Source organism: Ascaphus truei, chromosome 3, assembly GCF_040206685.1.
Source record: "Ascaphus truei isolate aAscTru1 chromosome 3, aAscTru1.hap1, whole genome shotgun sequence".
Classification (NCBI taxonomy): Eukaryota; Metazoa; Chordata; class Amphibia; order Anura; family Ascaphidae; genus Ascaphus; species Ascaphus truei.
Genome location: NC_134485.1, coordinates 2,384,529 through 2,411,193, shown reverse-complemented (window position 1 = coordinate 2,411,193; position 26,665 = coordinate 2,384,529). Strand labels below are relative to the sequence as shown.

Sequence of the window (26,665 nt, the reverse complement as noted above, 5' to 3'; positions counted from 1 at the left end):
TGAGAGGGGCACTTACCTCCCTAACCTGCCACCTTCCTCAGCAGCCTGGTGACAGATGCCCTGCGGGATGAGGGGCACTTACCTCTCTGCCCTGCCACCTTCCTCAGCAGCCTGGTGACAGATGCCCTGTGGGGGGGTGGTGGTGCCTCCCACGTCATGCACTGGGGTCCCGGGGATACCGCCTTGGAGTAACGTGTAACAAGTTCACGGTAAGCATCACTGCAGTTTCCTAGGAACAAGGCGGGGGGGGGCAGCAAGTTATTACGTGTAATTAGGAGATACTCCTTGTGTTTCTCATGTGGTCAGTGACACTTCAACATGTAAACGTAAAGCACTGAGCAGCACAATATGGGACACCTGCCAGAACCACCCAAGCACCGGGACCGGCGCCACCAAGAACCACCCAAGCACAGGGAGAGACGCTCATAGGGACCGGCGCCAGCCAGAACCATCCAAGCACAGGGAGAGACGCTCACAGGGACCGGCGCCAGCCAGAACCATCCAAGCACAGGGAGAGACGCTCACAGGGACCGGCGCCAGCCAGAACCATCCAAGAACAGGGAGAGACACTCACAGGGACCGGCGCCAGCCAGAACCATCCAAGCACAGGGAGAGACACTCACAGGGAACGGCGCCAGCCAGAACCATCCAAGCACAGGGAGAGACACTCACAGGGACCGGCGCCAGCCAGAACCTCCCAAGCACAGGGAGAGACACTCACTGGGACCAGCGCCAGCCAGAACCACCCAACCACAGGGAGAGACGCTCACAGGGACCGGCGCCAGCCAGAACTACCCAAGCACAGGGAGAGACACTCACAGGGACCGGCACCAGCCAGAACCACCCAACCACAGGGAGAGACGCTCACAGGGACCGGGCCCAGCCAGAACCATCCAAGCACATGGAGAGATGCTCACAGGTACCGGCGCCAGCCAGACCCACCCAACCACAGGGAGAGACGCTCACATGGACCGGCACCAGCCAGAACCACTCAACCACAGGGAGAGACGCTCACAGGGACCGGCGCCAGCCAGAACCCATCCAAGCACAGGGAGAGATGCTCACAGGGACCGGCACCAGCCAGAACTATTCATGCACAGGGAGAGACACTCACAGGGACTGGCGCCAGCCAGAACCATCCAAGCACAGGGAGAGACGCTCACAGGGACCGGCGCCAGCCAGAACCACCCAAGCACAGGGAGAGACACTCACAGGGACCGGCACCAGCCAGAACCATCCAAGCACAGGGAGAGACGCTCATAGGGACCGGCGCCAGCCAGAACCATCCAAGCACAGGGAGAGACGCTCACAGGGACCGGCGCCAGCCAGAACCACCCAAGCACAGGGAGAGACACTCACAGGGACCGGCACCAGCCAGAACCACCCAACCACAGGGAGAGACGCTCACAGGGACCGGCGCCAGCCAGAACCATCCAAGCACAGGAAGAGACACTCACAGGGACCGGCGCCAGCCAGAACCATCCAAGCACAGGGAGAGACACTCACAGGGACCGGCGCCAGCCAGAACCACCCAAGCACAGGGAGAGACACTCACAGGGACCGGCGCCAGCCAGAACCCATCCAAGCACAGGGAGAGACGCTCACATGGACCGGCGCCAATCAGAACCATCCAACCACAGGGAGAGTCACTCACAGGGACCGACGCCAGCCAGAACCATCCAAGCACAGTGAGAGACACTCACATGGACCGGTGCCAATCAGAACCATCCAAGCCCAGGGAGAGACACTCACAGGGACCGGCGCCAGCCAGAACCCATCCAAGCACAGGGAGAGACACTCACAGGGACCGGCGCCAGCCAGAACCATCCAAGCACAGGGAGTGACACTCGCATGGACCGGTGCCAATCAGAACCACCCAAGCACAGGGAGAGACACTCACAGGGACCGGCGCCAGCCAAAACCATCCAAGCACAGGGAGAGACGCTCACAGGGACCGGCGCCAGCCAGAACCACCCAAACACAGGGAGAGACGCTCACAGGGACCGGTGCCAGCCAGAACCATCCAACCACAGGGAGAAACACTCACAGGGACCGGCGCCAGCCAGAACCATCCAAGCACAGGGAGAGACACTCACAGGGACCGGCGCCAGCCAGAACCATCCAAGCACAGGGAGAGACACTCACAGGGACCGGCGCCAGCCAGAACCATCCAAGCACAGGGAGAGACACTCACAGGAACCGGCGCCAGCCAGAACCACCCAAGCACAGGGAGAGACGCTCACAGGGACTGGCGCCAGCCAGAACCATCCAAGCACAGGGAGAGACGCTCACAGGGACCGGCGCCAGCCAGAACCACCCAAGCACAGGGAGAGACGCTCACAGAGACCGGCGCCAGCCAAAACCATCCAAGCACAGGGAGAGACGCTCACAGGGACCGGCGCCAGCCAGAACCACCCAAACACAGGGAGAGACGCTCACAGGGACCGGCGCCAGCCAGAACCACCCAAGCACAGGGAAAGACACTCACAGGGACCGGCGCCAGCCAGAACCACCCAAGCACAGGGAGAGACGCTCGCAGGGACTGGCGCCAGCCAGAACCATCCAAGCACCGGGAGAGACGCTCGCAGGGACTGGCGCCAGCCAGAACCTCCCAAGCACAGGGAGAGACACTCACAGGGACCGGCGCCAGCCAGAACCACCCAAGCACAGGGAGAGACACTCACAGCAACCGGCGCCAGCCAGAACCTCGCAAGCACAGGGAAAGACGCTCACAGGGACCGGCGCCAGCCGAACCATCCATGCACAGGGAGAGATGCTCACAGGGACCGGCGCCAGCCAGAACCATCCAAGCACCGGGAGAGACGCTCGCAGGGACTGGTGCCAGCCAGAACCTCCCAAGCACAGGGAGAGACACTCACAGGAACCGGCGCCAGCCAGAACCATCCAAGCACAGGGAGAGACACTCACATGGATCGGCGCCAGCAAGAACCATCCAAACACAGGGAGGGGAGAGACGCTCACAGGGACCGGCGCCAGCCAGAACCTCCTAAGCACAGTGAGAGATGCTCACAGGGACCGGCGCCAGCCAGAACCATCCTAGCACAGGGAGAGACGCTCACAGGGACCGGCGCCAGCCAGAACCATCCAAACACAGGGAGAGACGCTCACAGGGACCGGCACCAGCCAGAACCTCCAAAGCACAGGGAGAGACACTCACAGGGACCGGCGCCAGCCAGAACCATCCAAACACAGGGAGAGACGCTCACAGGGACCGGCACCAGCCAGAACCTCCAAAGCACAGGGAGAGACACTCACAGGGACCGGCGCCAGCCAGAACCACCCAAGCACAGGGAGAGACGCTCACAGGGACCGGCGCCAGCCAAAACCATCCAAACACAGGGAGAGACGCTCAAAGGACCGGCGTCAGCCAGAACCATCCAAACACAGGGAGAGACGCTCACAGGGACCGGCGCCAGCCAGAACCACCCAACCACAGGGAGAGACGCTCACAGGGACCGGTGCGAGCCAGAACCATCCAAGCACAGGGACCGGCGCCAGCCAGAACCATCCAAGCACAGGGAGAGATGCTCACAGGGACCGGCGCCAGCCAGAACCACCCAACCACAGGGAGAGACGCTCACAGGGACCGGCGCCAGACAGTACCATCCAAGCACAGGTAGAGACGCTCACAGGGACCGGTGCCAGCCAGAACCAGCCAAGCACAGGGAGAGATGCTCACAGTGACCGGCACCAGCCAGAACCAGCCAAGCACAGGGAGAGACGCTCACAGGGACCGGCACCAGCCAGAACCAGCCAAGCACAGGGAGAGACGCTCACAGGGACCGGCGCCAGCCAGAACCATCCTCAGGCGTGTGGTTTCTCTTATTGAACGTTGCCCTTTATTTTCGCGCTACCCGCTTCACTACAGACTGGTGCCCATTCTGGTTCACCTTTTTTAAGGAATAAATTATATTTTATTATATCTAAGCCTCGTTCAGTTCAACCCAGATATTTGGTGTTCATTATATCTTGTCATAAGCTACCGTGACACTATCCACAGCCCAGATCGATAGAATAACTGTGTATCACTTCATCATAAGTACTTAGTGCAATTTAGTGTCTGAATATTCAGCTTGTTTTAGCGTTGCTCTGTCCTCTCTCACGCACCAGTCTAAACCTTTGAGTGTTGAGTAGAGCATGGTGGAAGAGTGTGGTACCTCTCGTAGATTGGGGGCCCGTGCTTTATTCTCTTCTCCTCCCCTACCTCTGCTATAAGGCTCTTCCGGTGTTTATCCTGAGTGTACTTTCCCCATCTTCAATGCATGATCCCTGAGTCCAGCATTTTCCCTGGAAAACCTTATTAATAATACACTAGGGGTGGAACCCCCGCTCAACTTCCAAATGTGTGTGGGGGGGAGGGGGGGAGGAGGGGGAGGTGCCCCTCTGGGTAGAAGAATTGAGTATAACTTCATGGAGAAAAGTAACCCCGGGTGTGGGCACTGAGAGCCTCCCTGCTGGAGGACTGTGGGCACTGAGAGCCTCCCTGCTGGAGGACTGTGGGCACTGAGGGCCTCCCTGCTGGAGGACTGTGGGCACTGAGAGCCTCCCTGCTGGAGGACTGTGGGCACTGAGAGCCTCCCTGCTGGAGGACTGTGGGCACTGAGAGCCTCCCTGCTGGAGGACTGTGGGCACTGAGGGCCTCCCTGCTGGAGGACTGTGGGCACTGAGAGCCTCCCTGCTGGAGGACTGTGGGCACTGAGAGCCTCCCTGCTGGAGGACTGTGGGCACTGAGGGCCTCCCTGCTGGAGGACTGTGGGCACTGAGAGCCTCCCTGCTGGAGGACTGTGGGCACTGAGAGCCTCCCTGCTGGAGGACTGTGGGCACTGAGAGCCTCCCTGCTGGAGGACTGTGGGCACAGAGGGCCTCCCTGCTGGAGGACTGTGGGCACTGAGAGCCTCCCTGCTGTAGGACTGTGGGCACTGAGGGCCTCCCTGCTGGAGGACTGTGGGCACTGAGAGCCTCCCTGCTGGAGGACTGTGGGCACTGAGAGCCTCCCTGCTGGAGGACTGTGGGCACTGAGAGCCTCCCTGCTGGAGGACTGTGGGCACTGAGAGCCTCCCTGCTGGAGGACTGTGGGCACTGAGAGCCTCCCTGCTGGAGGATGATTGATTTTAGCTGAAATACTTTATTAGTAATGTAGCGGTCATGTAAAATGCCTACAGTCATCTCTCCTGCTGGCAGCAAGGCCTGGTAAGTGTGGGCATGCCAGCAGTAATCATGGAGGTTTTCCCTCACACCCTGGTGGGGTGCCCTGTGTATGGATGGGACTGGTCACATGCCCTGACTCCATGGTTAGTGATGTCAGAGGTGTGTCAGCCTCAGAAGTTACATAAGGCACAGCACTGTGTCTAAAAGTTAGTTGCTGGAAAGTTCTTGCAAGGTTCAGGACGGAGTTCAAGTTCTGCAGAGTGTTAGTTATGTTATAGTAACTCCATGGGAGACTGTGTCCAGGGACCTGGCACAGGGCAGTGATTCCTGCGGGAATAGTGAATCCCTGATTTAGGTGACATACCTATCAAAGGGGAGCACGGGCGAGATGATCGGCTAAAGATACCCCATTGTGGAGGGCAGCTATGCCCACCGTGACAATAAAGATGGAGCTGATCAGAGAAACCCCTGTGTGTGAGAGTCCAATGATTACACAGGAGGTTGCACCACCGAGGAGTTCCTCACCAGGATCATCCCCATGCGGACGCAGGGACCCTGATGAGGTGGAGGCGCTGCACTGGAACTAGGTGAGACTCAGCACACTACCTCAGCTGCCTGTCTGGACGGGTCCTCCCCACACACCATCATGCGGGAGACTCAGGAGTCCTGTAGCCAACAGGTGTACCACCCGACACTACCACACTGTAATGGGGGCCGGTTAGACCACAGGGGCCAATGTGAGATTGGGTGGGTCAGGCTGGGCCAGAAATACCGTTACATTTGGAGGCGCTGCTGAGATCAGATCTGTCATCAGGACAGGCTCTAGCTAGGCACACTGGGAAACAGGGAGAGAGTCTGCTGCCACTCTGTGCTGCGTAGGGACGGACCTAGGGGTGGTCAGGGGCTGACGGGATATTGTCAGTTCGCAGGGACAACCTAGGGGCCTGAAAGGAGTGAGGGGTTTGGAGCCGGGCTATAGCTGACCGAGTCACCTTGAGGCAGTGCTAGTTGGTAGGATGCCAGAAGGGATAGCCTGTTAACTTGGTCAGGAATCCTGGAGAGGGTCTGCGCTAGGCTGACCAAGAGAGGTAGACGCCCCAAGTACTGCATGGCAGAGCCAGAGTACCTAGCCCATTCCAGACACTCACCGTAGGGAGCACAGACTGGGAGGAAGGAGTCACAGCAGACACTGAGAGAGTGAGCCTAGCCTGAGGTAGTGCAACACTGGGTCACACCTAGATAAGGTACACATGTGGTGGTGCATCTGAAGCTAATCTTTATTGTGCCGGTGTGGTGGCTGCCCCGCAGAGTGGAGCACCATGTACGATAATTGGTATGAGAGTGAGACAACACAAAGAATGGAGGATCCGCGTGGCGCGGAGAACCCAAAATGGCGACCAGAGGCTGATGGGGAGGGCACCCGTGGCGTGCACCCCACTGAAGAGCACACAGTCGCCGAGCTATCGTTAACCAGTCTGCTCTGGAGCGGAGCGAAGGCTATGGCAGCCCCGTTTTTATCCTGTTTGGGACAGCGAGGGGCCACCCTTGAAGAGTGTGAGGAAATTGTAATAATTGGGGGAGAACCCCGCGAAGAGAGCCCACAAACGGACTTTGCGGGCTTAAAAGTCAACCAAAATGGCGGTTCCCGCTTGCTAGGGACACCGCATGGGACAGTCACAGAAAATGTGGCTGGTGCAGGACTTGCAAAAAGCTGGCCGGGAATGGCGCGAACAGCAGAGCCCCGCCCTGATGGGGGGTATGCGCGAAAGCTATGGCTGCGCCTGCATGGACAGTGACTCACTCAGCCCCCGTGCTGAGTCAACCGCTTAGTCTATGGGACCCTCCCCTGATTTCTACCAGGGGGAGTGAATTTCAACTATGGCCTGTGGGAATGCACCCACTGGGCCCAGGGACTGATATCCAGACGGCGCCACTACAGAAAGTAGTTCCGGCCGTGGAGGAGCCATGCAAAAAGGATGGTTATCTTGCACGGAGGGCGGCTGCCAGGAGAAGGCGGGAACTAGCCGCGGGAAAAGACCCCCACCCTTGTGGGGAAATTGGCGCGAAAACGCTAACCGCGCCCACCAGGACTGAGAGAGGTGCGGCCTTAATTAAGGGGCATGATATTCCCCTGTGGGACCCGCCCATAATTGCAACCCCTGGGGGCGGGTTCCAGCTCTGTCAGAGAAGGGAGGAGCCGAAGCAGGGAGTGGCGGATCCAGCAACTTCCACCAGTCAGTTGCGAGGAACCACTGAGAAGGAGAGACCTGTACAGGAAGTGGCTCCTGTACAAAGAATGGCCTGCTCCTCTACTGTGGGCACGATGGTCTCCACCCAGCCCTACTCAGTGCCTGGCGGGGTGCTAGTGGTGAGGGTGGCCAATACCGAGACGGTGGTTGGGCTATGCCTACAATGCGGGCTGCCCGGAGGCACGGTCAACACGGCGGCACGTTGCCCTCATTGCGGGACTTTGTACCTGTGGCCTATGCCCACATTTATTCCTATACAGCCTGCTGACCCCCCGGTGGACGTGACAAGGCGCTCCGCCGAGTCCCCGGGCGCGCTATGGATCAACCGCGCGAGTCCCGGAGACAAGGGACTGGAGCCGGTCAAGTCGGCTGGGTCAGTAGCGATCGAGGCGGCTGAATCAACCCCCGCGTTCGGGGAAAAGAGACTGTCACCCCGCCCGGAGACCCCTAAGTCAGGAAAAGGGGATTACTCAGACGAGGACCTCCGTGAGCTGGCGGTGGTAAAAGCGGAGCTGAAAAGGCAGACCGGAAGGACGACACCCCGTGGGGTGAGTGGCAGGACGTCCCCCGCAGATCGGCGACCCGACCGACGGAGTCCCGCCATCCCAGGACCTGGCGGAGACGGGAGAGAGACGCCTACACCCCTGCGGACGGGTAAGCCAAGCAGCCCTATTACTTACCTGGTTACAGCGGACGGCGAAGCGCTGGAGGGGCCGCGCCAGGCCCAAAGCGCACGTGGAGGGACGGCATCACTTCCGGCAACGACGGCGGAGCAACCGGATGTCGTCATAGAGGAAGAGATCCCGCATGGGGGTCCCACGCAAGATGGTGACGCTTCCGGTTCCGGGGAAGACATCGCTTCCGGTGGTGACGGCGGAACGCATGAAGAAAAAGCAGCGACGCTTCGGCGATCGGGGGAAGGTCCCCGATCACTTACAAGGCCCAGAAATTGGAGAGACGATCTCAGGACTGAGGAGGGTGAGACATCATCCTTGGACCAGTCTACGGACAGCCAGGAGCGGGTCGTAACCCCGTGGGGTCCCGTTCCGTGCCCCTATGCCCAAACCCCCGCCATAGTTAACACCCCTACCCCCATCCCACGGTCACCGGGTTCACCGCCTAGCCTGGAGTACGTGGACAATTCACAAGGGAGAGAGGGAAGACGGACTGGGGAAAGGCAGCGCAGTGGCGCTACGGAGGGCGATTCAAGGGGAGGGGGAGAATTGAGAGTGGCAACTACAGCACCCCAACCCGTAGTAAAGGCCTCGGGGTCGTCTAGGTGGTCTGTACCGCGATCTGAGCGGTCATCAGGGGTATTTTCCATGGACGATGATAGGGAGTCAGGGAGGTTAAACAGATTCCGGGAGAAACGTTGGTGGGCCCCATTATTTGAAGGGTACTCGGCCTGGATGGACCGCACTCGGTTCCTCATCCGGCGAGAGGATGTAGTGGACTACTGGTGGGCGGTGGGAGAGTTTACCCCAGAACAGAGGGACAGAGAGCTGCAGGAGCGATGGCTGCAGATTGAGAATAGGGAAATAGAGCCTATGGGTCCTAGCATACTATCAGACCCCGTGGATCCTGATGAGCCCCTATCATGGGTGTTGCCTGGGAGGGCAGGTAAGGCTGACCTGACTAGAATTAGTAGGGCCGAGAGAACCATAATGGCTCGGTATAAATCTTCCCACGGGTTGGAGTACCCGTATGTCCCTGAGCCTCTCATGGATGAGATAGAGGACAACCGGGATAGGTGGCTTAGGGAGGCCATAGAAATGCACCTAGTGGGGAGAGGGAGTTCCGTGATAGGAAAGAAGGCCGAGGAACGGATAGAACATTTAATCCGTATATGGGCCATTGGGAGAAATATCTATAAACACAGAGTAACATATAGACCAGAGAGGGGATTACCCAGGCATTTCTCAGTAACAGTTCTGGATATGGGGGGTAGAGAAGTAAAGAAACCGGACCCCTATCACTATTTTTAGGTGGTACTGTGCATCACGCGGGTCTGTGGCTGCTGGTCGGGGCGGGCTTGGCGGATGACTGTATTCATGTGTACTGCATTATGAGGAAATTTGTGTGATGTTAATTATGTTTTCCGTTACAGTGCTTCCTGGAAAGAGGTATACAAATTTAGGTCCCAGCGAGGACGATGGGATTCACCAGGGGGAGAATTTAGCGGTCATGTAAAATGCCTACAGTCATCTCTCCTGCTGGCAGCAAGGCCTGGTAAGTGTGGGCATGCCAGCAGTAATCATGGAGGTTTTCCCTCACACCCTGGTGGGGTGCCCTGTGTATGGATGGGACTGGTCACATGCCCTGACTCCATGGTTAGTGATGTCAGAGGTGTGTCAGCCTCAGAAGTTACATAAGGCACAGCACTGTGTCTAAAAGTTAGTTGCTGGAAAGTTCTTGCAAGGTTCAGGACGGAGTTCAAGTTCTGCAGAGTGTTAGTTATGTTATAGTAACTCCATGGGAGACTGTGTCCAGGGACCTGGCACAGGGCAGTGATTCCTGCGGGAATAGTGAATCCCTGATTTAGGTGACATACCTATCAAAGGGGAGCACGGGCGAGATGATCGGCTAAAGATACCCCATTGTGGAGGGCAGCTATGCCCACCGTGACAATAAAGATGGAGCTGATCAGAGAAACCCCTGTGTGTGAGAGTCCAATGATTACACAGGAGGTTGCACCACCGAGGAGTTCCTCACCAGGATCATCCCCATGCGGACGCAGGGACCCTGATGAGGTGGAGGCGCTGCACTGGAACTAGGTGAGACTCAGCACACTACCTCAGCTGCCTGTCTGGACGGGTCCTCCCCACACACCATCATGCGGGAGACTCAGGAGTCCTGTAGCCAACAGGTGCACCACCCGACACTACCACACTGTAATGGGGGCCGGTTAGACCACAGGGGCCAATGTGAGATTGGGTGGGTCAGGCTGGGCCAGAAATACCGTTACATTTGGAGGCGCTGCTGAGATCAGATCTGTCATCGGGACAGGCTCTAGCTAGGCACACTGGGAAACAGGGAGAGAGTCTGCTGCCACTCTGTGCTGCGTAGGGACGGACCTAGGGGTGGTCAGGGGCTGACGGGATATTGTCAGTTCGCAGGGACAACCTAGGGGCCTGAAAGGAGTGAGGGGTTTGGAGCCGGGCTATAGCTGACCGAGTCACCTTGAGGCAGTGCTAGTTGGTAGGATGCCAGAAGGGATAGCCTGTTAACTTGGTCAGGAATCCTGGAGAGGGTCTGCGCTAGGCTGACCAAGAGAGGTAGACGCCCCAAGTACTGCATGGCAGAGCCAGAGTACCTAGCCCATTCCAGACACTCACCGTAGGGAGCACAGACTGGGAGGAAGGAGTCACAGCAGACACTGAGAGAGTGAGCCTAGCCTGAGGTAGTGCAACACTGGGTCACACCTAGATAAGGTACACATGTGGTGGTGCATCTGAAGCTAATCTTTATTGTACCGGTGTGGTGGCTGCCCCGCAGAGTGGAGCACCATGTACGATAATTGGTACGAGAGTGAGACAACACAAAGAATGGAGGATCCGCGTGGCGCGGAGAACCCAAAATGGCGACCAGAGGCTGATGGGGAGGGCACCTGTGGCGTGCACCCCACTGAAGAGCACACAGTCGCCGAGCTATCGTTAACCAGTCTGCTCTGGAGCGGAGCAAAGGCTATGGCAGCCCCATTTTTATCCTGTTTGGGACAGCGAGGGGCCACCCTTGAAGAGTGTGAGGAAATTGTAATAATTGGGGGAGAACCCCGCGAAGAGAGCCCACAAACGGACTTTTTGGGCTTAAAAGTCAACCAAAATGGCGGTTCCCGCTTGCTAGGGACACCGCATGGGACAGTCACAGAAAATGTGGCTGGTGCAGGACTTGCAAAAAGCTGGCCGTGAATGGCGCGAACAGCAGAGCCCCGCCCTGATGGGGGGTATGGCGCGAAAGCTATGGCTGCGCCTGCATGGACAGTGACTCACTCAGCCCCCGTGCTGAGTCAACCGCTTAGTCTATGGGACCCTCCCCTGATTTCTACCAGGGGGAGTGAATTTCAACTATGGCCTGTGGGAATGCACCCACTGGGCCCAGGGACTGATATCCAGATGGCGCCACTACAGAAAGTAGTTCCGGCCGTGGAGGAGCCATGCAAAAAGGATGGTTATCTTGCACGGAGGGCGGCTGCCAGGAGAAGGCGGGAACTAGCCGCGGGAAAAGACCCCCACCCTTGTGGGGAAATTGGCGCGAAAACGCTAACCGCGCCCACCAGGACTGAGAGAGGTGCGGCCTTAATTAAGGGGCATGATATTCCCCTGTGGGACCCGCCCATAATTGCAACCCCTGGGGGCGGGTTCCAGCTCTGTCAGAGAAGGGAGGAGCCGAAGCAGGGAGTGGCGGATCCAGCAACTTCCACCAGTCAGTTGCGAGGAACCACTGAGAAGGAGAGACCTGTACAGGAAGTGGCTCCTGTACAAAGAATGGCCTGCTCCTCTACTGTGGGCACGATGGTCTCCACCCAGCCCTACTCAGTGCCTGGCGGGGTGCTAGTGGTGAGGGTGGCCAATACCGAGACGGTGGTTGGGCTATGCCTACAATGCGGGCTGCCCGGAGGCACAGTCAACACGGCGGCACGTTGCCCTCATTGCGGGACTTTGTACCTGTGGCCTATGCCCACATTTATTCCTATACAGCCTGCTGACCCTCCGGTGGACGTGACAAGGCGCTCCGCCGTGTCCCCGGGCGCGCTATGGATCAACCGCGCGAGTCCCGGAGACAAGGGACTGGAGCCGGTCAAGTCGGCTGGGTCAGTAGCGATCGAGGCGGCTGAATCAACCCCCGCGTTCGGGGAAAAGAGACTGTCACCCCGCCCGGAGACCCCTAAGTCAGGAAAAGGGGATTACTCAGACGAGGACCTCCGTGAGCTGGCGGTGGTAAAAGCGGAGCTGAAAAGGCAGACCGGAAGGACGACACCCCGTGGGGTGAGTGGCAGGACGTCCCCCGCAGATCGGCGACCCGACCGACGGAGTCCCGCCATCCCAGGACCTGGCGGAGACGGGAGAGAGACGCCTACACCCCTGCGGACGGGTAAGCCAAGCAGCCCTATTACTTACCTGGTTACAGCGGACGGCGAAGCGCTGGAGGGGCCGCGCCAGGCCCAAAGCGCACGTGGAGGGACGGCATCACTTCCGGCAACGACGGCGGAGCAACCGGATGTCGTCATAGAGGAAGAGATCCCGCATGGGGGTCCCACGCAAGATGGTGACGCTTCCGGTTCCGGGGAAGACATCGCTTCCGGTGGTGACGGCGGAACGCATGAAGAAAAAGCAGCGACGCTTCGGCGATCGGGGGAAGGTCCCCGATCACTTACAAGGCCCAGAAATTGGAGAGACGATCTCAGGACTGAGGAGGGTGAGACATCATCCTTGGACCAGTCTACGGACAGCCAGGAGCGGGTCGTAACCCCGTGGGGTCCCGTTCCGTGCCCCTATGCCCAAACCCCCGCCATAGTTAACACCCCTACCCCCATCCCACGGTCACCGGGTTCACCGCCTAGCCTGGAGTACGTGGACAATTCACAAGGGAGAGAGGGAAGACGGACTGGGGAAAGGCAGCGCAGTGGCGCTACGGAGGGCGATTCAAGGGGAGGGGGAGAATTGAGAGTGGCAACTACAGCACCCCAACCCGTAGTAAAGGCCTCGGGGTCGTCTAGGTGGTCTGTACCGCGATCTGAGCGGTCATCAGGGGTATTTTCCATGGACGATGATAGGGAGTCAGGGAGGTTAAACAGATTCCGGGAGAAACGTTGGTGGGCCCCATTATTTGAAGGGTACTCGGCCTGGATGGACCGCACTCGGTTCCTCATCCGGCGAGAGGATGTAGTGGACTACTGGTGGGCGGTGGGAGAGTTTACCCCAGAACAGAGGGACAGAGAGCTGCAGGAGCGATGGCTGCAGATTGAGAATAGGGAAATAGAGCCTATGGGTCCTAGCATACTATCAGACCCCGTGGATCCTGATGAGCCCCTATCATGGGTGTTGCCTGGGAGGGCAGGTAAGGCTGACCTGACTAGAATTAGTAGGGCCGAGAGAACCATAATGGCTCGGTATAAATCTTCCCACGGGTTGGAGTACCCGTATGTCCCTGAGCCTCTCATGGATGAGATAGAGGACAACCGGGATAGGTGGCTTAGGGAGGCCATAGAAATGCACCTAGTGGGGAGAGGGAGTTCCGTGATAGGAAAGAAGGCCGAGGAACGGATAGAACATTTAATCCGTATATGGGCCATTGGGAGAAATATCTATAAACACAGAGTAACATATAGACCAGAGAGGGGATTACCCAGGCATTTCTCAGTAACAGTTCTGGATATGGGGGGTAGAGAAGTAAAGAAACCGGACCCCTATCACTATTTTTAGGTGGTACTGTGCATCACGCGGGTCTGTGGCTGCTGGTCGGGGCGGGCTTGGCGGATGACTGTATTCATGTGTACTGCATTATGAGGAAATTTGTGTGATGTTAATTATGTTTTCCGTTACAGTGCTTCCTGGAAAGAGGTATACAAATTTAGGTCCCAGCGAGGACGATGGGATTCACCAGGGGGAGAATTTAGCGGTCATGTAAAATGCCTACAGTCATCTCTCCTGCTGGCAGCAAGGCCTGGTAAGTGTGGGCATGCCAGCAGTAATCATGGAGGTTTTCCCTCACACCCTGGTGGGGTGCCCTGTGTATGGATGGGACTGGTCACATGCCCTGACTCCATGGTTAGTGATGTCAGAGGTGTGTCAGCCTCAGAAGTTACATAAGGCACAGCACTGTGTCTAAAAGTTAGTTGCTGGAAAGTTCTTGCAAGGTTCAGGACGGAGTTCAAGTTCTGCAGAGTGTTAGTTATGTTATAGTAACTCCATGGGAGACTGTGTCCAGGGACCTGGCACAGGGCAGTGATTCCTGCGGGAATAGTGAATCCCTGATTTAGGTGACATACCTATCAAAGGGGAGCACGGGCGAGATGATCGGCTAAAGATACCCCATTGTGGAGGGCAGCTATGCCCACCGTGACAATAAAGATGGAGCTGATCAGAGAAACCCCTGTGTGTGAGAGTCCAATGATTACACAGGAGGTTGCACCACCGAGGAGTTCCTCACCAGGATCATCCCCATGCGGACGCAGGGACCCTGATGAGGTGGAGGCGCTGCACTGGAACTAGGTGAGACTCAGCACACTACCTCAGCTGCCTGTCTGGACGGGTCCTCCCCACACACCATCATGCGGGAGACTCAGGAGTCCTGTAGCCAACAGGTGCACCACCCGACACTACCACACTGTAATGGGGGCCGGTTAGACCACAGGGGCCAATGTGAGATTGGGTGGGTCAGGCTGGGCCAGAAATACCGTTACAGTAATAACATAGTTAAATAAATGGTGTTCAAATAAAAAAAGGCCGCAGAATAAATCCTATTGCCGGCACTATGGTAAATTCGGGGATAAATTGCATAAAGGGGGAATCTGGAACAGTCAAGTCCAGAAGTCCTTTGTTATGTACAAAAAGCAAATAAGGTCCCTAATAGCGAGAATAGTATAGGGAAGGAGGGGGAGGTAGTAACTGGATGCAAGGACTCCTGGGTGTCTTCCCCTTAAGGGTGCTGATAACCCCTAATCGGAGGACTATGATAAGTAGTATTCTCCCCAGGGGAAGGCTAAGACGCCTATTAGTAGCATAATCTTATATTGGAACCAGTATTGATTACACCAAAATCGTTTAACAACCTGAGTAGGTTGTAAACAGGGATGCTGACAAGTTAAGGCCCACAGCATGGTTTGAATATACGGTGCTAGGTAACCTCACAGACCTTGTTACGGTATATAGTATCCCTGTGGGAGGTCTGCAGTGGTAACTAGCACAATATAAATGTAACTGGTATAATGGATTATCTTGGAAATTAGGGATCCGTGCCCTTTCGCAATGATATACACAAGCCTATGATAACCGGAGGGATAGGACTGGAAAGGGGAATAACACTTTGGGACCTAGTCTAGTAGGTTTGATAACCAACTCATCAAGGTTTTTGAGCAGTTCTAGCAGCATTTTGCTAGGTAGCTATTGAGAAATCCTCGATGAGTTGCCAAACTCGTACGGGGACGGCATTTCCCCGACATTCTCGCTGCTGGCCAAACTCACCGAGCGGAAGCTGCCAAACAGCTACAACTTGCATTTTTTCCCAAATGCCACTATTTCAGATTGAGATAATCGGAGCTCTGAAATATCAAACCTGGGATACCCTCACTCAGGAAGTTCCCATCAAGTTCCCAAATCACCAACAAACTTCATCTTCTTTCTTACCTTTATAACAGGGTATGTTCCATAAGTACCTGTTTCTCTCCCATTAGTGTATCTGCTATGTAATTCCTGTTAAGTTCCGGGCATTAGCAGGTTAATCTATGGGCCATTGACCTCCCTTGTTCTTTCCTTGAAGTTGAAGGAAGAGAGGGGGTGACTCATGGCCTGTGTGCAGCCCCCTTGGAGGTGGGTACAGTCCATGAGCCCGCCCCTTCCAGATTCTTCTGGGGAGGAATCTACAGTAAAAGTTAGAAGGATTCGGTTCCTGCTCTGAGGAGAGAGGAAGGCTGTGAGTCTTCCCCATTGCGGGGAAAGCATGCCTCTCTAGGCCGGCTGGCCTAGAGACCAACCAGATCTGATGCCCCCTGATATTGGGCAGCACCATCTAGATGTCCTGGGGACCACAGAGAGTCTGTGGAGGAGGAGAGATTTAAAGAAGAAGAAATAAAGCTTCTTATTCCTCATGCCTCTGCCTGGGTGTCGGTTACTGGGCAGGAGGGAGAAAACTGCAGTGATGGGAACTGATATCCCACGTCCTGGGATCCTGTCACGGCTGGAGGCGCTGTACCAATGAGTGAGTAAATAAAGAACAACCCTAAAGCCTGTCCTGATTGCCCCTTATCACAGTGGCCACTCAGTACTCCTGAGCGTACAAGTACTCGAGCACCACACAGAATTGAGTAGCCGAAATGTATTCCCCAGAAAGGTCCCTGGATGAGATTGGGGTGTGGGGGGGGGGGGATATATGGGTTACACCTTCAAGGCTCACTTCGTCTACCTGTGAAGTGAAACTCCCTCACACAGCACACAGTCAGCACACACCCAGCACCTTCTCTCACCAAGTGACTCCTTCACAATGAAGCATTTCAGAAGCTCAACCTCACGACCCCGTCTCCCCACACCCACAGAGGCATTACATGTTATCGTATTACAATCCTCTGTATTCCGTTGTCTCTCTTGTAAAGTGCTACGTACATTGTTTCCACTGTATAATACAAATGTGCATATATACAGATAAGATGGACGTCACACTCCTCCACCCCTTACTTTCACCACAGCTTTGTAGAATGTCTCACGAATCAGCGTTTTATAAGGGATTCCCATTTAAGATTCATGAGAATGAGTATGAGACATACTAATTTTGGGGGTTTTACTCATATATATCATGTAATAAGATGTGTCTTCACATGGCAGTCTCCTGATTTGTTTAGTTTGGCCTTCTGCATTCCTAGGAGTCCTGTATATGGGGTTCCCCCTCAATAACATAAACGGCAGGTGCCACACACCCTAAAAGACTGCACTTACAAACCTGCTGGCTCCGCGGCCCAGTTATTGGCATATTTTCATACCTGTACTTTGCTTTGTTCTTGCCAGTAGGAGGAACCGTTGGAATTGGGCTGAACACTCTTCCCTGAACCTCTGGCACTTGCGGAACCACTGGGAGAAATCCAGATTTTCAATAACCGTAGGTGGGCGGGCCTCAGAAAGAGAAGAAAGAGACAGGTGAATGAGAGACTTATGTGCATCTCTTACATACCTGATCTAACCCCTTCTCTGCTGGAGGGCCCTGCAATGTATTGTGCTGTGACTCCCCCCTTTGCGGCCACAAGGGCTGGTGTCAGGGGCTTATCTAGTCAGCTCTCCCTGTCTCACAGTTCCTTGGTTGGCCACCGGGTGTGCTGCTGCTTCTGTCTTCTCTGGGATTCCTCTGCTTTCTTCTCTTGGTTCTCTTACAGTTTCCCGTCTCCCGTCTTTGCTTTGGCCTTTGGTTTATGTTCTAGAGCAGGGGAGCGCAAACTTTTTGAGATGCGCCCCCCTGCCAGCTCCCCCTCGCGCCTCCCCCTTCGTTCGTGTGCGGCGTCACGGGACCCCGTTTCCATGGGGACGGCCGTTTGATGTCACCCCGCATGACACAGCGGCGTCATTTGATGCTGCGTTGCCATGGCGATGTGTCACAGCAAGGTAATCAAGGTAAGTTTTATTGTTGCAGAGGCCTCACGCGATCCCCCGGGATTTCATTTAAATGCCTCAGGGAAGAGTGCAGGGCCTCTGAAAGCGCCCGCGCCCCCCCAAAAAAAATCCAGCTCCCCCCACTTTGCGCACAGCTCTTCTAGAGACTCTCCCTACTGTAGCCTGATTCTGCCAATGCCCTAGTTTATTTAATAAAGGTCCTTGCCTGTAATTCGGCTTATTTCATCCTGTCCCTGTGCCCTGTCCCCTATAGCTGTGCCCTGTCCCCTATAGCTGTGCCCTGTCCCCTATAGCTGTGCCCTGTTCCTTGTACCTGCACCCTGTCGCTGCGCCTGGTTCCTTGTACCTGTGCCCTGTCGCTGCGCTCTGTCACTGTGCCCTGTCCCTGTGCAATCCCTTTCAATGACCCCAGCCTGTGACCCCGACGATGCTACCTTGCTACCTGCCTCTGACCTCTGCCTGTGACCTGACTACAATAGCGTGCCGCCTGCCCTGGACCCCTGTCTGTAACCTTTGCTTACTCTGTGCTGTTCTTGTCACTGGGGTCCATCCTGCACCTGAAGTGGGATCTGAGGATTTATAGCTGGTAGAAAATGGGCAGACTGGGTGAACCAAGAGAGCTGTATCTGTTGATCCTTTCTGTGTCTACTCTGGTTAATACTGACCATTGTGCACTTACATCAAGCCCAGAAACGTGTGAAGAGAACAGAATACAGCTCACCTGGTATACAGGAGGAATTCTGTTCCTGTGATAAACAGTAGGGCCGAAGAATCCATCCATTCCACGGACAAACTCAGATCCACCCAGAATAAAAAACCCCATGGTGTCAGCAAGGAGGATGTTATCCGTGAATCTGCAGGTGCACAGGAACAAGGACTTAACGCTCAGAGTGAGGCTGGAACATCACGGTAACAAGCAGGTAACGAGGTAACAAGCAGGTAACGAGGTAACAAGCAGGGTAACGAGGTAACAAGCAGGTAACGAGGTAACAAGCAGGGTAACGTAACAGTAACAGGGATCTGTTTACTAAAGTCTTCCGACTGCGAAACTGGGCGAAATCCCTCCCCACATTTACCACAGGAGAATCCGCAGATGTTTTCAATGGGATTCCTTTTCTTTTCATAAAGATCGGGGCTGTAGACCCCCCAGTGTGTATGAGGGGGTATTCACAGAACCTCACTTCCCTTTTGTTCCACGATTAAAATATCTCCACTTGCTTTTTCCTACTATCCAGACATATGTTAAGGATTGGGCGGAACAGGCCAGATCTGTTCCCCGGAATTCTGCTTCAGTTTCTTAACAAGATCCGTTCCGCCCACTAAATCTGTCTGCGGATTGAATGCTAAAAAATCTGGATGGATTTTTCAAAATGGAAACCGAAGACAGACCCCTTTCTAGACGAATAAGTGTCACCAGTTGTATATATATCCCCTGAAACGTCCCTCCATTTAAATTAGGGAGACATGCCTGTGCTGAAAAAGGAGCACCCCTGGGGTACCAGGCGGGGAGATATGCTAATGGCTACGCAAAGTATATTTAAATGAGTCCCATCACAAACTTCCTAAAAGGGTTTCTATACCAATGACAGTATATAGAGTTAATAAGCCCAAGGTACCAACCTAATGACTGGAAGGTATAAGACCCAACGGGGCTAGAGCCCACAACCACTGCTTTTCTCGGCTACAGCTCTAGCAGTGTGAGCTTCAGCTGGTTTAACTCACACTGCAAGAGCTGTAGCATAGAAAAGCAGGGGTTGTGGGCTCTAGTCCCGTTGGGTCTGACACCATTTCGTCATTAGGTTGGTGCCTTGGGCTTATCAACTGTGTATAGTTGGTATGGAATTCCTTTTAGGAAGTGTGGGATGGGAACTCATTTAAGTATACTTTGCGCAGCCATTAGCATATCTCCCAGCATGGTACCCCAGGTGGGCCCCTTATTCAGCACAGTCTCTCTCGGCAATGGATTGTATACGTGTTCAGATCCTCGAATATCCGTCCGGACACGAATTTCTCTCTGTCTCTGAAGAAGACATTTCGGAAACAGCAGATTGGTCTTTTTGAGACTGATTCAGGTACGAAGGGAACCGGCCGATCCGAGGCGGATCCAGATCCGCAAACACGTTGCGCCCATATGTAGCGCATTGCGCTGTTTATTTGCTGCCATTGCAAACTGAGATAAAGAGGTTATCGGATTCATCCGATGCTGCCATACTGGAAGGCCATGCATGGAGTGACGGGGTTAATGTGTGTAACACTATATAAAACAAGCGATTACCGGAAAGTCATGCTGCGCGGCCTCTCTGCGCATATCACCGTCAGGTTCACCTTAGAGAGAAAAATGCCGTTACTAAGAAATGTCACTGTTATTATGTATTAGCACACACCTTGTATTACAGACATCCTCCTGGGCATGACTGTTATTGTGTATTAGCATACACCTTATATTACAGACATCCTCCTGGGCATGACTGTTATTATGTATTAGCATACACCTTGTATTACAGACATCCTCCTGGGCATGACTGTTATTGTGGATGTTTGGGGACTGAGCCACTGATTGATCCACCTGTGCTGAAGCAGGCTCTTCAACTGAGCCACTAATTGACTCACCTGTGCTGAAGCAGGCTCTTTGACTGAGCCATTGATTGTGCCACCTGTGCTGAAGCTGAGATATCCTTAAAACCTGACCTGTTGTGGGGTCTTGAGGACTGGAGTTGAGAGCCGCTGGTACAGCCGTGAGTAGCCGGATTCCTCACAGGCCGCTGGTGTCTGACCGCTGGTGTCTGACCGCTGGTGTCTGACCGCTGGTGTCTGACCGGCAGGTGCGAATCCAATGGGAATATTTGCTTAAAGAGCTAATCTTTCTAAATCTGAGGATCATCAAACAGCCTTTGCTCCAACATTTCACCCACAGACAAATGTCCTTATTAAAGGGCAGTGACCTCCCAGTGCCAACGGAGACCGGACCCCCCGTCTCTAACTGACACCCACTGAGCTTTATATATTCTACTCATGTGAAAATAAGTTCCAAAGGGCACAGGGAGATACAATGCGCAGTAACTCGCCGCATGTCCCTAAGACACAGGGAGATACAATGCGCAGTAACTCGCCGCATGTCCCTAAGACACAGGGAGATACAATGCGCAGTAACTCGCCGCCTGTCCCTACGACACAGGGAGATACAATGCGCAGTAACTCGCCGCATGTCCCTAGGACACAGGGAGATACAATGCGCAGTAACTCGCCGCATGTCCCTAGGACACAGGGAGATACAATGCGCAGTAACTCGCCGCATGTCCCTAAGACACAGGGAGATACAATGCGCAGTAACTCGCCGCATGTCCCTAAGACACAGGGAGATACAATGCGCAGTAACTCGCCGCATGTCCCTAAGACACAGGGAGATACAATGCGCAGTAACTCGCCGCATGTCCCGAGGACACAGGGAGATACAATGCGCAGTAACTCGCCGCATGTCCCTAAGACACAGGGAGATACAATGCGCAGTAACTCGCCGCCTGTCCCTAAGACACAGGGAGATACAATGCGCAGTAACTCGCCGCCTGTCCCTAAGACACAGGGAGATACAATGCGCAGTAACTCGCCGCATGTCCCTAAGACACAGGGAGATACAATGCGCAGTAACTCGCCGCATGTCCCTAAGACACAGGGAGATACAATGGGCAGTAACTCGCCGCATGTCCCTAAGACACAGGGAGATACAATGCGCAGTAACTCGCCGCATGTCCCTAAGACACAGGGAGATACAATGCGCAGTAACTCGCCGCATGTCCCTAAGACACAGGGAGATACAATGCGCAGTAACTCGCCGCATGTCCCTAAGACACAGGGAGATACAATGCACAGTAACTCGCCGCATGTCCCTAAGACACAGGGAGATACAATGCGCAGTAACTCGCCGCATGTCCCTAAGACACAGGGAGATACAATGCGCAGTAACTCGCCGCATGTCCCTAAGACACAGGGAGATACAATGCGCAGTAACTCGCCGCATGTCCCGAGGACACAGGGAGATACAATGCGCAGTAACTCGCCGCATGTCCCGAGGACACAGGGAGATACAATGCGCAGTAACTCGCCGCCTGTCCCTACGACACAGGGAGATACAATGCGCAGTAACTCGCCGCATGTCCCTAGGACACAGGGAGATACAATGCGCAGTAACTCGCCGCATGTCCCTAAGACACAGGGAGATACAATGCGCAGTAACTCGCCGCATGTCCCTAGGACACAGGGAGATACAATGCGCAGTAACTCGCCGCATGTCCCTAGGACACAGGGAGATACAATGCGCAGTAACTCGCCGCATGTCCCTAAGACACAGGGAGATACAATGCGCAGTAACTCGCCGCATGTCCCTAAGACACAGGGAGATACAATGCGCAGTAACTCGCCGCATGTCCCTAAGACACAGGGAGATACAATGCGCAGTAACTCGCCGCATGTCCCTAAGACACAGGGAGATACAATGCGCAGTAACTCGCCGCATGTCCCTAAGACACAGGGAGATACAATGCGCAGTAACTCGCCGCATGTCCCTAAGACACAGGGAGATACAATGCGCAGTAACTCGCCGCATGTCCCTAAGACACAGGGAGATACAATGCGCAGTAACTCGCCGCATGTCCCTAAGACACAGGGAGATACAATGCGCAGTAACTCGCCGCCTGTCCCTAAGACACAGGGAGATATATTGCGCAGTAACTCGCCACATGTCCCTAAGACACAGGGAGATACAATGAGCAGTAACTCGCCGCATGTCCCTAGGACACAGGGAGATACAATGCGCAGTAACTCGCCGCATGTCCCTAAGACACAGGGAGATACAATGCGCAGTAACTCGCCGCATGTCCCTAAGACACAGGGAGGTACAATGCGCAGTAACTCGCCGCATGTCCCTAAGACACAGGGAGATACAATGCGCAGTAACTCGCCGCATGTCCCTAAGACACAGGGAGATACAATGCGCAGTAACTCGCCGCATGTCCCTAGGACACAGGGAGATACAATGCGCAGTAACTCGCCGCCTGTCCCTAAGACACAGGGAGATACAATGCGCAGTAACTCGCCGCATGTCCCTAAGACACAGGGAGATACAATGCGCAGTAACTCGCCGCATGTCCCTAGGACACAGGGAGATACAATGCGCAGTAACTCGCCGCATGTCCCTAAGACACAGGGAGATACAATGCGCAGTAACTCACCGCATGTCCCTAAGACACAGGGAGATACAATGCGCAGTAACTCACCGCATGTCCCTAAGACACAGGGAGATACAATGCGCAGTAACTCACCGCATGTCCCTAAGACACAGGGAGATACAATGCGCAGTAACTCGCCGCATGTCCCTAAGACACAGGGAGATACAATGCGCAGTAACTCGCCGCATGTCCCTAGGACACAGGGAGATACAATGCGCAGTAACTCGCCGCATGTCCCGAGGACACAGGGAGATACAATGCGCAGTAACTCGCCGCATGTCCCTAAGACACAGGGAGATACAATGCGCAGTAACTCGCCGCATGTCCCTAAGACACAGGGAGATACAATGCGCAGTAACTCGCCGCCTGTCCCTAAGACACAGGGAGATACAATGCGCAGTAACTCGCCACATGTCCCTAAGACACAGGGAGATACAATGCGCAGTAACTCGCCACATGTCCCTAAGACACAGGGAGATACAATGCGCAGTAACTCGCCGCATGTCCCTAAGACACAGGGAGATACAATGCGCAGTAACTCGCCGCCTGTCCCTAAGACACAGGGAGATACAATGCGCAGTAACTCGCCGCATGTCCCTAAGACACAGGGAGATACAATGCGCAGTAACTCGCCGCATGTCCCTAAGACACAGGGAGATACAATGCGCAGTAACTCGCCGCATGTCCCTAAGACACAGGGAGATACAATGCGCAGTAACTCGCCGCATGTCCCTAAGACACAGGGAGATACAATGCGCAGTAACTCGCCGCATGTCCCTAAGACACAGGGAGATACAATGCGCAGTAACTCGCCGCATGTCCCTAAGACACAGGGAGATACAATGCGCAGTAACTCGCCGCATGTCCCTAAGACACAGGGAGATACAATGCGCAGTAACTCGCCGCATGTCCCTAAGACACAGGGAGATACAATGCGCAGTAACTCGCCGCATGTCCCTAGGACACAGGGAGATACAATGCGCAGTAACTCGCCGCATGTCCCTAGGACACAGGGAGATACAATGCGCAGTAACTCGCCGCATGTCCCTAAGACACAGGGAGATACAATGCGCAGTAACTCGCCGCATGTCCCTAAGACACAGGGAGATACAATGCGCAGTAACTCGCCGCATGTCCCTAAGACACAGGGAGATACAATGCGCAGTAACTCGCCGCATGTCCCTAAGACACAGGGAGATACAATGCGCAGTAACTCGCCGCATGTCCCTAAGACACAGGGAGATACAATGCGCAGTAACTCGCCGCCTGTCCCTAAGACACAGGGAGATACAATGCGCAGTAACTCGCCGCCTGTCCCTAAGACACAGGGAGATACAATGCGCAGTAACTCGCCGCATGTCCCTAAGACACAGGGAGATACAATGCGCAGTAACTCGCCGCATGTCCCTAAGACACAGGGAGATACAATGCGCAGTAACTCGCCGCATGTCCCTAAGACACAGGGAGATACAATGCGCAGTAACTCGCCGCCTGTCCCTAAGACACAGGGAGATACAATGCGCAGTAACTCGCCGCCTGTCCCTAAGACACAGGGAGATACAATGCGCAGTAACTCGCCGCATGTCCCTAAGACACAGGGAGATACAATGCGCAGTAACTCGCCGCATGTCCCTAAGACACAGGGAGATACAATGGGCAGTAACTCGCCGCATGTCCCTAAGACACAGGGAGATACAATGCGCAGTAACTCGCCGCATGTCCCTAAGACACAGGGAGATACAATGCGCAGTAACTCGCCGCATGTCCCTAAGACACAGGGAGATACAATGCGCAGTAACTCGCCGCATGTCCCTAAGACACAGGGAGATACAATGCACAGTAACTCGCCGCATGTCCCTAAGACACAGGGAGATACAATGCGCAGTAACTCGCCGCATGTCCCTAAGACACAGGGAGATACAATGCGCAGTAACTCGCCGCATGTCCCTAAGACACAGGGAGATACAATGCGCAGTAACTCGCCGCATGTCCCGAGGACACAGGGAGATACAATGCGCAGTAACTCGCCGCATGTCCCTAAGACACAGGGAGATACAATGCGCAGTAACTCGCCGCCTGTCCCTACGACACAGGGAGATACAATGCGCAGTAACTCGCCGCATGTCCCTAGGACACAGGGAGATACAATGCGCAGTAACTCGCCGCATGTCCCTAAGACACAGGGAGATACAATGCGCAGTAACTCGCCGCATGTCCCTAAGACACAGGGAGATACAATGCGCAGTAACTCGCCGCATGTCCCTAAGACACAGGGAGATACAATGCGCAGTAACTCGCCGCATGTCCCTAAGACACAGGGAGATACAATGCGCAGTAACTCGCCGCATGTCCCGAGGACACAGGGAGATACAATGCGCAGTAACTCGCCGCATGTCCCTAAGACACAGGGAGATACAATGCGCAGTAACTCGCCGCCTGTCCCTAAGACACAGGGAGATATATTGCGCAGTAACTCGCCACATGTCCCTAAGACACAGGGAGATACAATGAGCAGTAACTCGCCGCATGTCCCTAGGACACAGGGAGATACAATGCGCAGTAACTCGCCGCATGTCCCTAGGACACAGGGAGATACAATGCGCAGTAACTCGCCGCATGTCCCTAAGACACAGGGAGATACAATGCGCAGTAACTCGCCGCATGTCCCTAAGACACAGGGAGGTACAATGCGCAGTAACTCGCCGCATGTCCCTAAGACACAGGGAGATACAATGCGCAGTAACTCGCCGCATGTCCCTAAGACACAGGGAGATACAATGCGCAGTAACTCGCCGCATGTCCCTAGGACACAGGGAGATACAATGCGCAGTAACTCGCCGCCTGTCCCTAAGACACAGGGAGATACAATGCGCAGTAACTCGCCGCATGTCCCTAAGACACAGGGAGATACAATGCGCAGTAACTCGCCGCATGTCCCTAGGACACAGGGAGATACAATGCGCAGTAACTCGCCGCATGTCCCTAAGACACAGGGAGATACAATGCGCAGTAACTCGCCGCATGTCCCTAGGACACAGGGAGATACAATGCGCAGTAACTCGCCGCATGTCCCTAAGACACAGGGAGATACAATGCGCAGTAACTCGCCGCATGTCCCTAGGACACAGGGAGATACAATGCGCAGTAACTCGCCGCATGTCCCGAGGACACAGGGAGATACAATGCGCAGTAACTTCCTCGCCGCATGTCCCTAAGACACAGGGAGATACAATGCGCAGTAACTCGCCGCATGTCCCTAAGACACAGGGAGATACAATGCGCAGTAACTCGCCGCCTGTCCCTAAGACACAGGGAGATACAATGCGCAGTAACTCGCCACATGTCCCTAAGACACAGGGAGATACAATGCGCAGTAACTCGCCGCATGTCCCTAAGACACAGGGAGATACAATGCGCAGTAACTCGCCGCATGTCCCTAAGACACAGGGAGATACAATGCGCAGTAACTCGCCGCCTGTCCCTAAGACACAGGGAGATACAATGCGCAGTAACTCGCCGCATGTCCCTAAGACACAGGGAGATACAATGCGCAGTAACTCGCCGCATGTCCCTAAGACACAGGGAGATACAATGCGCAGTAACTCGCCGCATGTCCCTAAGACACAGGGAGATACAATGCGCAGTAACTCGCCGCATGTCCCTAAGACACAGGGAGATACAATGCGCAGTAACTCGCCGCATGTCCCTAGGA

The 26,665-nt window shown here is 55.0% G+C and overlaps 1 protein-coding gene across 1 annotated transcript in view; it reads right to left on the bottom strand.

The window, feature by feature from the left end:
* LOC142491233 (protein sel-1 homolog 3-like) overlaps positions 1–26,665 on the bottom strand; it is a 169,413-nt gene that overhangs the window by 76,532 nt on the left and 66,216 nt on the right. The window contains exons 7-10 of the mRNA XM_075593500.1: positions 20,007–20,056; positions 18,453–18,585; positions 17,110–17,239; positions 83–229 (exon numbers count right to left, since the gene is read on the bottom strand). Coding sequence (XP_075449615.1) covers positions 83–229; positions 17,110–17,239; positions 18,453–18,585; positions 20,007–20,056 — 460 coding nt within the window. The remainder of the gene's footprint in view (positions 1–82; positions 230–17,109; positions 17,240–18,452; positions 18,586–20,006; positions 20,057–26,665) is intronic.